The 13,491-nt window shown below is 57.0% G+C and overlaps 1 protein-coding gene across 2 annotated transcripts in view; it reads left to right on the top strand.

Annotated features, from left to right (window-relative positions):
* Positions 1-8: 8 nt before the first annotated feature.
* FAM19A5 (family with sequence similarity 19 member A5, C-C motif chemokine like) overlaps positions 9-13,491 on the top strand; it is a 347,289-nt gene continuing 333,806 nt past the window's right edge. For both annotated transcript variants that reach the window (XM_025399346.1, XM_025399345.1), the window contains exon 1: positions 9-237. In XM_025399346.1, coding sequence (XP_025255131.1) covers positions 126-237 — 112 coding nt within the window. In that variant the 5' untranslated portion in view covers positions 9-125. The remainder of the gene's footprint in view (positions 238-13,491) is intronic.

Here is a 13,491-nt window from a genome sequence, read left to right as displayed (position 1 = left end):
CGGCGGCGGCGGCGGCGGCGGAGGATGGCGCGCGCGGGGCCCGCACGTGGAGGCCGGCGCGGGGGCGCGGGCAGGGCCGGCTGCTGAGACGCGCTGCTGCCCCCCGCGCGGGCGCCGCGGCTTCAATGGCGCCATCGCCCAGGACCGGCAGCCGGCAAGATGCGACCGCCCTGCCCAGCATGTCCTCAACTTTCTGGGCGTTCATGATCCTGGCCAGTCTGCTCATCGCCTACTGCAGTGAGTACCGCGCGGCCCCGGCCCCGGCACGGCCCTCTGGGCCCCGGACCCCCTCCTCCGGCCCCTCAGGCGCCCCGCGGGCCTCCGGGAGTCGGCGCGGAGTTACGAGCGCGGGGCGCACGGTCCCCCGAGTCCCGGCCGGTCCAACGCTGCGCTGGGCGGGCAAGAGGGTCCACCCGGGTTCCGGGCGCTCGGGCACTTCGGGGTCGGACGCCCCGGCCCAAGCCTCCCTTCCCTGACTCCCCGGCAGGGCCCCGGCTTCAGGCCCCGGGTGGCGCGGCCCGTCCCTGCCCGGCGGTCGGAGCCCAGCCAGCGGCTTCCCGGCCGAGATGCGCGCTCAGGAGGCAGCTGCAGGTCGTGGAGGGCGGGCGGCGCTGCCGGGGTGTCTGCGGAGCGCCCTCCCCGTGCCTCAGCCCGGGACAAGGGGGGACGCAGCGGCCGAGCCCGGAGAGGAGCTCTTCGGGCAGGAGCCCAGCTTGGGCTCAGAGGAGCGGCTGGAGCTTCCGCCTTCCCGGGAAACGGGCTCGTCAGGCGCTTTCTGGAAAGAGAAGCGAAGTGAGGGGTGGGATGGCCGGAGGGGGCTCGCCGCGGCCGCGGACGTTTCTCGGGTCGTGTCTGGGGCCCGAGCTGGTGACCGGCGGGGCCGGCGCGGGCGCTGGCTGGGGTGGTGCGGGCCGGTGGGCGCCCGGGTGTGAGCTGGGGGCTGGGGTGGGGGGTGACCGCCGCGGGCTCCCGGTTGCCTGGGGTGAAGGAGGGGGGTGGCTTGTGCCCCTGCCGAGGCTCCAGGCGGGTGGAAGGAGGGGTGGTTGGAGTCCCGTGTGCAGACTCCAGCCTCGGCGCTGGGGAGGGTGCTCAGCATCCCGGGGCACGTTCGCGGCTGGTGGGGTAAGTGGGGGCTGCTCAGCGTCCCGGGCACAGGCTCTGGCCCCGGATGGCGCGGGCTGGTCGGCTTCAGCTCCGGGAGCTCAGGCTTCTTGTCTTCAGCAGGAGAAAAGGACGGGTGCTGGGGAGTACCTGTCATGGAGAATTGCCATGGGCGCGGGAGGTGATGGAAAAATATGGATTCTTTACCAAAAAAAAAAAAAAGACCAGCACCAAACCTCCCTCCACAGACACCACGTCCTCCAGAGCCCCGGGCCTCCAAGCTCCCAGTCTGATCCGATCCTTCCGCTGTCGCCAAAATGAGAGCACAGTGGCCAGGGAGACCCAGGCAGCCGCGGGATCGGTCTCCGGAGTCCTGGGACAGCCCAGCTCGCCAGGATCGCGAGGGAAACGCGGGGCCCAGGGCAGGAATTGTCCTACTTGCTTCAGCGCGGTTATGCATTTCCCTAGAATTGCTGTGGCACCGAGCGGGGAGGGGTCGCCAAGCCTGGGGGTCTCAACCGGAGCTGCCCAGGCAGGCGAGGCCACCCTGGGTGCGCCGGAGCCCCTGGGAACTCACTGGCTGGCCGGCTGCAGGGAGGACAGGGAGGAGGGTCTGGGGGTTTGAGCGACATTTGTGCCTGTCCCCGAGTTTTCCACGGCCGTCACGGTGCCTGCAGAGGTATGTGGGGGGATTCCCTAGGAGACCCCCAAGCAAGGCTTCCTAGGAGATGTAGAAAGGGTTAATGGCAGGTAAACTCTGCGCTGAAGAGGAGGCATTTGAATGCACTTCCTGGTGGCATCTCCAGAGAGGGAGAAGGGGCTCATTCAGCAGTGTTTGGAGAGGGGCTATAGTGCCCTGAGCCCACTACAGGTTGCCCATCCCTGGCTGGCTGCTAGAACCCAGGACAACACCTCACCCCCAACCCCCAGCAGCTCAGCAGGTGTGGAAAAGAACAACTGCTAATTGTTGCTAAGTACTTGACACCAGGGCCCTGTGGCTTCAACACTGCACTTCCCCAGCCGGTGAGGAGCGAGGTACACCCGGTCTCAATACAGGCAGCGTCAGCCCTCTCCCACCCTGCGCTGCATCCTCAATCCTAAGGTGTCAGCACGTTGTTCATCCGGAGGGCTCACACCTTCCTGAGACTGTCCTCTGCTCTGCCGAGTCGAGTCCTGGTGTCCCGGCGCAGACATCTGAGCCTGCTGCTTAGACACGCTGAGGAGGGGAGATCTGGTTTCCACACTCATCCCTCCTCCTTAGCTGGCCTCCCCAGCGTTCTGGAAACAGCCCTTAGCCAGGACAAGGACAGTTGGTAAGAAGGTATTACCAGAATAGCAGAAATAATTAATAACAGAAGCTTGGGTGAAGCACGTTGTTATGGCTGTTTCCATCTCCGTGTAATGGAATAATTGACAATAAGAGACACACCCCATTACACCAGAAATGTACTTGGAGAAATTAAAACATTTCACTAAAATACAAAATAGACATAATAATAATTGATAGCTTGGAAATGCAGTCCTAGAGAAAAAGAAAAATTCCCCCCCGCCTTTTGTTTAGAACCGATAAAGCAAATTAAATGCAAATTAAACAGTTCCTACGATTTTCATTCTTTCTTCCAATATATCTGGGATGAAGAAGAATAGTTTGTATTCTTGTTTGTAAATTGTTTTTGTCATCAGTAAGGATTTTTATTTCTCAAAATGTCTTTGTGTTATGAAGCAGATATATTTGTATCATATTAATTAGGGAAACTGATAAGTATCATACAGGGTTCAATTATCCTGCCTATTAAATCTGTGTGTTTCTCTGCAGCACACAAGGTGCTGGCTTCCTGGCGCAGCTAAGAGGAAACTGGATTCTTTCTTGGCCTGGTTTTCTGTTGGGGGGGATTCTACTGTTCTTGGCCCAGGGAGAGTCCGGCCCTTCTTTCTTTCCCATGTGCTGGGATCCATATATAAGGAGATGGGCTCCACCGTCTGGCTGGAGAAAGACCTGCAGTCCACCAATTAGGCTAGTTGCTATAGTGACACAGCCTTGTCATTTTCTCCTCCTGGGGAAGAATTGCCAGGAGACGCAAACAGGGGAAGGGGCCCCGGATGGCTCACTTTAAAATGCATGCTCAGTGGTCTGAGACCATCACGGTGACAGCAGGCTTGGTTTCTTCCGCGGCCGGTGCTGCCCATGAGGGTTGGACGGTTGGTGATGAGTTGACTTGCGTGATGATGAGCTTTGACGGGGAAAGTTGAAGCTCTTCTCCTTTTGGTCTGAGGAAACCCCTCTGGGTGTGGCTTACAAAGAGCCGATATAGGTTGTTTTCCCCTTAGCGTATTTGGGGTAGAGAAGTCTGTGTGCCTAGATGTGCTTCTTGCCTAGACGTGGAATGGGACCTCTTCACCCAACCAGACCTGGTTGAGGGTGTTCTGTGCCCGCCACCGAAGATGTGATCTTTCCACGCTGGCATCTAGGATAGAACAGCAGCAAGGGAGAGAAGTGAATGATGACCTGAGGTAACTCCCTATGACACCTAAGCACTGACTCGGTCCTTGTGTGCAGTGTTGAAATCACAGCTAAAGGACACTCTGCACTAGCCTAGATTCCCTGTCACCTATTCAGCACGAGCAGGTGGATGGTGGGGACCCAAACTGTATTTCAGCATAGCAGGGAGAGTGAGGAAGAGAGACAGATTCGCTATGTGCTGGACATGGAAATTTCCAAATAAATGCCGTCAACACTGAGCTGTACCTTCCCGTTAAATCTCATGTCCTCAGCTACAACTATGAGAAGAAATTACAACAACTTTGGAACTGTTTTGAATCCATTAGAATCCTAACTGAGCGTAGGCACTCTGGTGTTGCATTTCCTTTATAAATACAATTTATTGTATATTTAGGAGCGATTAGAATATGTCACTTTCCTGCTGTTCAAATTTTGTTCTGGATTCTCGAAGAGGTAAAATGGAAAACACTGGAGGCTTAATGAAGTGGTGCCGTTCAGAAGTTTATTTCTCATCTTTTTTGAAAAAATTCTCACTGTGTTTTTATTTGATGGATTTGGAGCAAAAGAAGATGGGCTGTTTGTTTCTTTCAGCTCCATAAATATAAATTATCAGTCTCTGGGATTTCTTTTAGCCGACATCCAGGCCCTAGGCTTAGAGAGGAAGAGGCAGGTTTACCCCCTCACAGGATTTTCCCATGCAGGGACCCCTGGGGGAGGGGACTTCTGAGCGGCTCTAGACAGTACCCTGGAGAGCAGCATGGACTCCCAGGGATCCTGGCAGTGCCCCACTGTCCCCTCCCACCCTCCACCCCTGCTCTTTCACTGAGATAGGACCAGAAGGGGGGTCTGCACTCTTCCACTGTCCACACAGGTGTCACGCTCCCGCCTGCGCCCGTTCTGCTGGACCTCCCTGAGGCCAGAGGACACTCGAACCCAAGAAGGGGGCTCCACCTGATGGGCCTCTTCCACACCAGGCTCCCCAGCTAAGTTCTGCCCCAGAGTTCTGAGCTCAGGATCTGCCACTCGACATGCTCGGAATGAAATATGTAGATCAACTTTTGTGGCATGAAGCATTTTCAGGTGACTTTTATGGGCGTAATTATAGGAAAATGTTATGATAATGTGGCACTAGAAAAGGGAAGAAAAGCAAAACATTAAAATCCCCATTTCTTTATATAGCCTCGCATCTGCGCCGATTTAGAAGGGCTCATTTTTGCATTAAAATGTGGCGCTCTGGAGTTAATGACCTCTACAGATTGCCACCTGTCACCCGGAGCACTGTCAGCGATGGTCCAGCCCCAGCGTTCAGGGCAGAGATGGACAAGGAGGACCAGAATCTGATCAGGTGGCCGGAGTGAGCACCGGGGTGTGGAAAGCCCTATAGACTGATGACTGTTTGTTGGGGGAACTGTCATTGAGGCTGTCTCAGGCGCCTGTGCAGGTTCAGGTGCAGGGGTCCCGTAGCCTCTGGTGTGCCCTTTCTTAAATGCTGCCTTGCACATGGTCCCAGGGCTTCTCCATTGACAAGGGCTCCCTGATGTGCCCCCAGTGTCGATGGTTTCTGTGGAGGCCCTGGGTGGGCCTGGAGGCCTGGACAGCCCCACTGGAGCCCAGGAACAGCAGCTCCAGCCATCTCGCTCCTCCCTTCTGGACTTCTCTGCCCTGGAATGTGCTAAGACTCACGGTAGCAGCACAAGCTGCCTCGGTGCTGGGCTTTCCAGAAACGGGCCTGGCAGCTGGTAGCAGATCTGGGCGACTATTCTCGTCTCTCCTTCACCCTAGCGAATGTGGTAGAGGGCTCCCTGAGGCTTTGTAGCGTTTACTTATTTATTAAAATGGCTGGCAGGAATCGGGTATGGAATTACTTTTATCTCCAACTAGGCGAGCAGGACTCCTCTGGAATCCCCTGGTCCTCCTGGCTCCAGGGAGGCTGAGTTCCAGCTTTGTATGCCAGCGGCATCCTGCAGGACAGTGGGTCTGGGCCCAGTGGGGTGGCAGCCCCACAGTGAGTCTCCCTGGAAGAGGCATCCCTGTCCCTTGGCGTGTCACCTACCATGGGGTGAACCTCCGCTTTGGAGGGACCTGGCTCTGCAGGTCTCCTCCAGCACTGCTTGAAGAAGGTAGGAGTGGTGGAACTGGCTGTAGGCTTGCGGGTGAAGCTGGAGACGTGGGCTTCCAGGGTATTCATTTAATTAGTCTTGGGCGAGCTCCAGCCATGCGCCAAGCCCCGGGGACAGAGATGGTCACTCTTCTGGAGCTGGCATTCCAGAGGGGAGAGGACATTCAGTTGACACAAAGGCCGAAGATGATGGGGGAGCAGCCTGGGCTAGGCCCCTGTGTTCTGGTGGGTTCTTCATGCTACCCTTCTGTGTCTCAACCCAGCTGCCACCTCAGAATGTCAGGGACCTCCCAGAGGTGTTGAGAGGCAGCCCAAGGTCTAGCTCTGGATCTGGTTTCCATCTGGGGAACCTCGTCTGTCCTTGTTCTCCCTTCCCTGGGCTCCCCGTGCCCCTGACCCTGCACCCAGCCGGCTTCTCCATTCCTTGTCCCAAAGACATCTTGCCTGACCTCTCTCTGTCTGGGCCGCTGTCACTTGAGACCTTACACCTGCTCTCCCTCCTGCCCTGCGCCATAGCTTCCCTTGGAAGGACCCAGCTGCCTTCGACCCTCCTCCCCAGCTCTCACCCTCTCCCCTGGCTCACCACACTCAGGGCACCCAAAGCTGAGCCCCCCCGCCCAGGTGGGAGTCTCCGTCCCTCTGTCCAGCCCTGGAGTCCAATCCTGAGAGCAGCCTCTAGCCTACAGAGCCTTCTAGAAGCTTCCCAGGAAGTTGGCATGTGCTCATTCCTCTCCCACATACTCCGGGTCGGACATAGGTGCTCTGGTGCTTCTGCCGCCCGTGAAGGCCCGTCTTACTCCCTAAATGCTGTGGATGCAGGAAGGCGTGGTGAGCTAGGCCAGAAAGTGCCCACCTCATGTCTTAGAGGATCCCCTGCTCCCTGTGGCATCCCCTGGGCACGTGTCCCCTGGGCACGCGTCCCCATCCCCTCTCCAGTGCTGTGCATGTGTGTCTTGGTGGCTGCTGTTGGGGTCATTTTCTGCCTCGTCTTGGGCTCTGAGTCTGGGGCATGGCTGATGGCCTCGGGAGACTAACTGTGGGCTCTCTGGGCAGACGCTTCTTGGTCACAGCACCTGCTGGTCAGTGGGCTGTATGGTGAGGCAGCCTCAGGGAACCTCCCAGCCTTCAGTGTGCTGAAGCTCCAGAAGGTCACGTGGACGTGGAAACCTGTCTATACAATAATGTCAACCCCGCAGGTAGAGGTGCCAGGGGAGTTGGGGATGCCTGGTCAGCTGTGGGGGACAGAGGAGGGCCCACTTGTGGTAGGTGATGTCTTCTGACATCACCCACCCCACCCAGAACTGGGCACAGAGGGGTCTGGCTCCACCCCTGCTGGAACTGCCTGCTTGTTTGGGGCGCTGTGTGGCCGTGGTTTGCAGGTGCACCGCAGGGAGGGTCGTGAAGGGCAGGTGGGGTGGTCCAGCCATCAGGGACCCTGGTTTCCTGGGGGTTAACAAGGCGTAGGCTGTGCCACCTGAAGGCACATGCAAGAATCTGTCTCGCCCACAGCATCTTCATGCTTGGTTCAGGATATCTGAATGAATATAGGAAAGAAAATACAGAGAAAGCAAGATCGCTAACACAGTAACAGGCTGCTGTGCTTGCATTTCATCCTTCAGAAACAGGCTTGGTACCCCCTCACCTCCCAGCCACCAGAGGAGGAGCGGCTGGACTGGAGGCCTCCTCCTTAGGGGGAGCGATGGGGCCGGTCCCACACAGGGACTGCAGGCCCGCCTGACTCCGGGTCTGGGCTTCCTCCCGGTGCCAGCTGCACTTCCCACGGGCTTGGGGGTCCCCAGCAGTGGCCCATCCATGGAAATCAGCCCTGCCAGGGACCGAGGCCCCGTTCCGCCCCCGCCTGCAGTGTTCCAGGCCGCGCCGTTCTTCTACCTTCAGGGATGCTCTGCTGCCTCGCTGCTGGTTTCTGGGCCAGCCCCTTGCCCGTTTCTGCACTTGTAGACCATCTCTAGAAAAGATGGCATTTCCGTCTCAGCACAGTCAACATGCTTGAAAGATGAGACTGGAGTGTCCAGTGGCCAGGGGTCATCCGTCTGGGCCTAGGCCTGGGGGCGGGGCTGAGGGTAGGGGCGGGGCTGGAGGCCTGGGGGCGGGGCTGAAGGGGCAGAGGCTGGAGGGCTGCTGTCCTCTGGCAAACTAAGTCTCCTGGATTCCAAGCATATCTTTGGTTCTAACAGTTTGATTAATAATAATAATAATATGTGGAATACCTGGGAAGAGCTCAGAATTGGTAGGTATACTTAGTAGGACTTTTCTCGTTGCCAGAGTGGAAAACTCGTATCCTCTTTTTGGCCTCTTTTTCTGGACTCCTACAGTGACAGTTCCCCAGTCCTTGCTCTCCTTAAAGTTGCACTTGTTCCAATTTCCCCCTAGTTCAGGGTTTCTCAGGGCAGCACTAGGGTCATTTGAGCCATGCTTTGTGGCAGGGGTCTGCCTGTACATGGAGGGGCTTTGAGGGTGCCCCGGCCACCCCCATTCGATGCCACTCCCAGTTGTGACAACCAGAGGTGTCTCTGGACCTTGCTGCCTGTCCCCCGGGACAATCAGCCCGCCGGGAACCCTGCTCTAGTGCGTCTGTACCTTGTCTGTGGCCCCAGCAAACGCACTTGCGCTGGTATTTCCTGGGGTGAACTGAACACCAGCAGGGTGGCAATCTTACAGTTTCTGGGTTTCTCCACTTCCGCAGCTGGATGGGCCAGCGTGGGGGTCTGAGGAAGTTCAGCCCAAGTCCCCGTCCCGTGTGGGTCCCTTGCCTCCCGTGACTGTTTCTCTCTGCAGAGACAGCTCCTGCAGGCTCAGTGCAGCCCCTCCCAGACCGGCGGAGCTGCTGGAAAGGCTGTCTGCCGGGAGGGAGGTGTCTCTGCACGTTTCCACACACTTCTGTTTCCAGAGCTTGGAACCACCGCAGGGTTCACGAGTTGCTTGCAATCTCCTCTCTGTCTTAATTTCTCCGCATTTCACATGTAACCGTGCTGCCGATGGTGATGAAGCCATTTAGAGGCAATCAAACCCTCCCGCACCGAAGGCAGCGCCCATCAGCCTTTCCCCTCATCTTCCTGCTTGTTTCATTACGCTCGCCTTTCCAGGAGGTGGCTGGGTCCCCAAGTGTGAATTTGGAGATTTCTGTGGTGTCTAGAGCCCGCATTTCCTAAATGGATTTCTCCCCCAGGAAGTTCTGCTCTGCTGGTGGGACCCTTGGTTGCCTAGAGTTTGCTTTATGTCCGTCTCTGTGCCTCCCCCAGCCTAGCACCGATGTGCCCTTCTGTTCCAGCCAGCTCCTCTGACCCTGCTCCCTGGTTCCCGGTTCCTGACTGAGCTCAGGCTCCATAGGGCCCTCCGCAGGGAGGTGGCTCCGGGGTCAGCCGGCCTGTGCTGGTAGAGCACTGAGCTCCACTCTGCACTGGATGCTGCCTCCGGACAGGCAGGCTATTCTTGTCCTGTGGGCAGCCTCCTGCCTGGGGCGACCTCCGCCACCCCCAGCCTTTGTTGCTGAGTCAGGATTTTCCTGTTTCCAAGGCCCTCTTCCTCCCCTCTTTTTAGGGCAAGGCGGACCTTCCCTCCCGGGTCCCCGTGTCATGCATGTGGTGGGCGGGGGCATGGAGTGTGCTTCTGTTATGTGGTGCAAATGTGCGTTCTGGTGTGTCAGACAGCACTCCCAACACACACACACACCCCCCCACAAGTCTGCCTGCAGCTCCACATCTGGTCAGCTGGAACTGCACCTCCCTTTGTATCCTCAGACTCCTTGTGTCTTAAACCAAAGCCACCTTCTGTTCCCTTCAAACTCAGCAATTCCCGGAGACCCCTTTGCTTGGTAAGATGAGGGGAGGTTAAGCCTTTTCCTTTTTGGGCCTCAGTTTTCCTGAAATCAATGGTGCTCATTATCTTCCAGACCCTCAGTTTTAGGATGACAATACCGGAGGTGACGCAGCAGGGTTGCACAGTTCTGTATCAGCGATCCCAGCCTGGGACTCCAAGGCCCCACAGTGCAGACGGCAGGCTCGCCTGGGCCCTGACCCCACTCCCCTGTCCCTGACCAACACCAGCTTAAAGTGATGCTTGTTTGCTTTTTGCTTCAGCTTCGTGGGCTGAGGGACCGATGGGATTTTGCTTGTAGTTCACACAATGAAGTTGAAACATTGCTCGACAAACACCTCTAGTGTGTTTTCAAACAGGGGACGGGTCACTTGGGCCACTGTGGTGCAAAGTGGGCTTGCACAGACTGGTGACCAGGTGTCCCTGAGCACACAGTGCGTGCTGGCCCCCTTGGGGTGAGCAGCCCCGATGCTGCTGAGGAGGGAGGGGGTGTGGAAGGCGCCAGGCCCGCAGGCGGGCTGTGCTGTCCGCCTCTTCTCGGCTGAGCTGGAGCGTAAACCCTGTGAAACACGCATACTTAGCAGGCCTGACTCGCGCTTCCCGTGACGACGTGGCTAATTGGGAAGTGAGTCACCAGTATCTAGCTCGTAGTAGCACTGGGGGACTGGCTGACATCGCACTGTGTCCCAGAACCCAGCCTGCCACCGCCGCCTCGGGCTCCTGGATGCACAGACAGGGCTGGGGGACTCAGAAGGTAGGGATGGGCCTGGCCCTGCTCAGGTAGGGACTGGTGCTTGGTACATGTGCCGTTTGCCATGGAAGGAGCTAATGGGAGGAGCTGGGGCATGCTTGAGGTCCTGTCAGGGGCACATCTTTGAAGGTCAGCCTCAAGGTCATCTCCCACTGACTGCCCAAGGCCCCTTCCATGGGCATGGCCACTGTGTCACTGTCACCTCCAAACTGGCCAGCCAGGCCTTCCCAGGGCATCTGGCCCTGCCTCCCTTGTCACCCCCACCCTTCCTCCGCCACCAGACATTCTGAGCCACTGCCTCTCTTGGGCTGTGAGTGGCTTTGCCTCCACCCTGGTGAGCCCCTCCCTCCCCGCTGCCACAATACTGGCTCATGCTCCAAATCTGTGAGGAGCTGTGGCCTGAATGCATGGATTGATTGGGGTGGGGCCTACTCTCCCAGGCACCGGGCGCCTTGGGTCAGCCCCCGAGGCCTTCAGTGTGCCCAGGTCTGGCTCCCCAACCTGCTCTGAGCAAACCCAAGGCCCGTTTGCCATTTAGTTTTTGGGGCATTTTCCCGTCCTTGCGTCTGGACGGAGACGGGCTCCAGCACTTGGGTGGTGTGCTGCAAAGGCTCGCAGCATGAACTTGCGTGACTGCCTCTGCTTCCCTCCTGGACGCCTTCCTGGTCCTGGCTCATCTCTCCAGGGGAAGGGGCAGTCGGGGTTGCCTGGGGAGAGGTAGTCGGGGGTGCCCGGGTAGAAGTAGCTGGGGGTGCCCAGGGAGAGGTGGAGGAGGGATGAGGACACAGGTGGGAAGGGCTTGGAAGGCTGAGTTCTGCTGACCTCTCAGGCCTCATGGGCCCCAGGGAATCTGATGGAATGCAGTAATGGGAACTGGGATGGAGATACAGCCCAGGAGGGTACCAGCATCTCCTTTCCCATCCGCTGGAGGCCCCAAGGGTGTGGCAGAGTGAGGGCTGAGCCAGGCCGGTGAGTGTGGCTGCCCTTCTCAGCCCCTCTCTGTGCCCCGGAGGGTGCATCTGTCCCCACTACACCCAGAGCTGCAGCCCAGCACCCAGGCTTACTGATGTCCCCAGAATGGTTTTCTGAAACAATGGGCAGAATGGAGGAGTTGCAGAGATGGGGTGTGTGGTCACTTCGGGGCACCCCATCCATTCCGCCCCATGCTGCCTGCCTGGTCTTCTGGTTTTGAACTTAAAGCTGGAGGGGCCGGCGGATGCTGTCTGTGTGGGTTCTCCCAATGTCATTGCTGCTAGCCTGCGGCCCACCTGCTATCTCTACCAGGATGGTTTTCACCTGATGTTTTAGAAAATAGATACCAGTTTTATGACAATGAACATCTCAGAATTTACTTATTTCTTTTTAAAAATCCACTGGATAACAAGAAGACTGAGGAGTCTCCCTGTCCTGGTTGACCTGCAAACAAATCGGCTTGGAGCTTTGTTGAGGCCAGTGGTCTGAGATTAACATACAATGGGATTGGACTGGGAGAGAACCTAGTTTGTTGTCATTTCAGTGTCTTGTGTGTATTTGGTTTTATTAAATGTTGAGGCGCTTGTTCTAAAGCATGCCTGGGGCCCAATGCCTTGGTGTTGCATTTCTGGGGGACCTGAGCCTTCCGGGAATGCTTTTGTGTTAGGCTTTTGCAGCAGTTACAGTGCTAATGGCTCCAAAACTTCTAACGTTTTGGACTGCTGCTCGGACTCGGGAGTGGCCTCTCTTTGGAATTTCTTTTTTCTTTTTTTTGAGATGGAGTCCGGCTCTATCTCCCAGCCTGGAGTGCAATGGCGTGATCTCGGCTCACTGCAACCTCTGCCTCCCAGGTTCCAGTGATTCTCCTGCCTCAGCCTCCTGAGTAGCTGAGACAACAGGCATGCGGCACCATACCTGGCTAATTTTTGTATTTTTAGTGGAGACGGGGTTTTGCTACGTTGGCCAGGCTGATTTCAAACTCTTGACCTCAGGTAATCCGCCTGCCTCGGCCTCCCAAAATGCTGGGATTACAGGCGTGAGCCACCATGCCTGGCCAAGAGCGGCCTCTATTTCGAAAAGACACTTTTGCTGTGCTTTCAAACGGCTTCTCTTCTGTAGCACTCCATTCCCTGATAGCGCATCCCAGAATGTAGCTGAATACCACCCGTGGGTCGTATAGGACTCATGTTCACTCCCTGGTGCTAATTTACGCTTCTTGGCTCCTGCCCTGCAGAAGTGGAAGGATGTGGGTCCCAGAGCCACGCGGGACCTTCCCGTGCTCTTCTGTGCAGTCATGCGTGAGTCTTGTTGGCTCATTTTTGGGGTTCTGTAGCTGTGTCGGGAGGCAGCGGGAGGCTCCTCTGTGCTGCCTGTTTGAGGAGGGCTGTCCCATCACCAGGGCTCTGCCACGTGTGCGAGCTGGAGAAGGCAAGGGCTTCCAGAGAGAAGAGTTCTAGCTGCCCCTGGGAAGGACCTCGGGAGCACGGGTGGGGTGTGTGCACTTGCTGAACATGTGAGTTGTGAAAACCCTGTCTGGTGCCAGGTGCATGGGAAGCCACTGACTTGTGGGCCCCTGAGGGCAGATACATTTGTCCTGGTGCCCCTCTTGCTTTACCCCAAGCATATTGTGGACAGCCCTTGCCAGAGCAGATGTGGACTCATGAACTTGGAAAGGTTTCAGAACCCACAGCCTAGAGACGGGGGCTCCCCACATGGAGGAAACAGCAAAACATGTCACCAAAAGTGCCAGGGACAGTGGAAGCCGGTAGCCAAGGGCTTCCCAGTCTGTCTCGGCACTTCCTCCTGTTTCCAGCCGTGGGCTGCCATCCAGGTACAAACAGAATCTTCAAAAAGACTATGCTTTAGTCAAAATTAGTGTTTCATTGATGAAAATAGATGTGCATTTGCTGAAGGTGGTCATGTTTTGATCTACTTTTGCTTCCATCATTTTCAGGTTCTCAGATGAAAAAGAAAGTGTTTTTGAACACTGGAGAAACTCTAAAAGCCCCAAGTGCCACTGTCCCCATGGTGATGTTAGATGATGCTCACACCCCCATCAGTTCCTCAGATGTCAGGTGGCTTTTGTCTGTCTCACTCTGGGAAGGAGCCCATCCTTCCCACCACGCACCAGCACCACGGGACCCCGAGTGTGGGGTGCCGAACGAGCACAGGATGGTCACCCAGGACCACACACTCACTCTCAGGCGAGCTCCA

This window comes from Theropithecus gelada, chromosome 10, assembly GCF_003255815.1.
Source record: "Theropithecus gelada isolate Dixy chromosome 10, Tgel_1.0, whole genome shotgun sequence".
In the NCBI taxonomy this organism is placed as follows: domain Eukaryota; kingdom Metazoa; phylum Chordata; class Mammalia; order Primates; family Cercopithecidae; genus Theropithecus; species Theropithecus gelada.
This window is presented reverse-complemented; position numbering and strand designations above follow the sequence as displayed.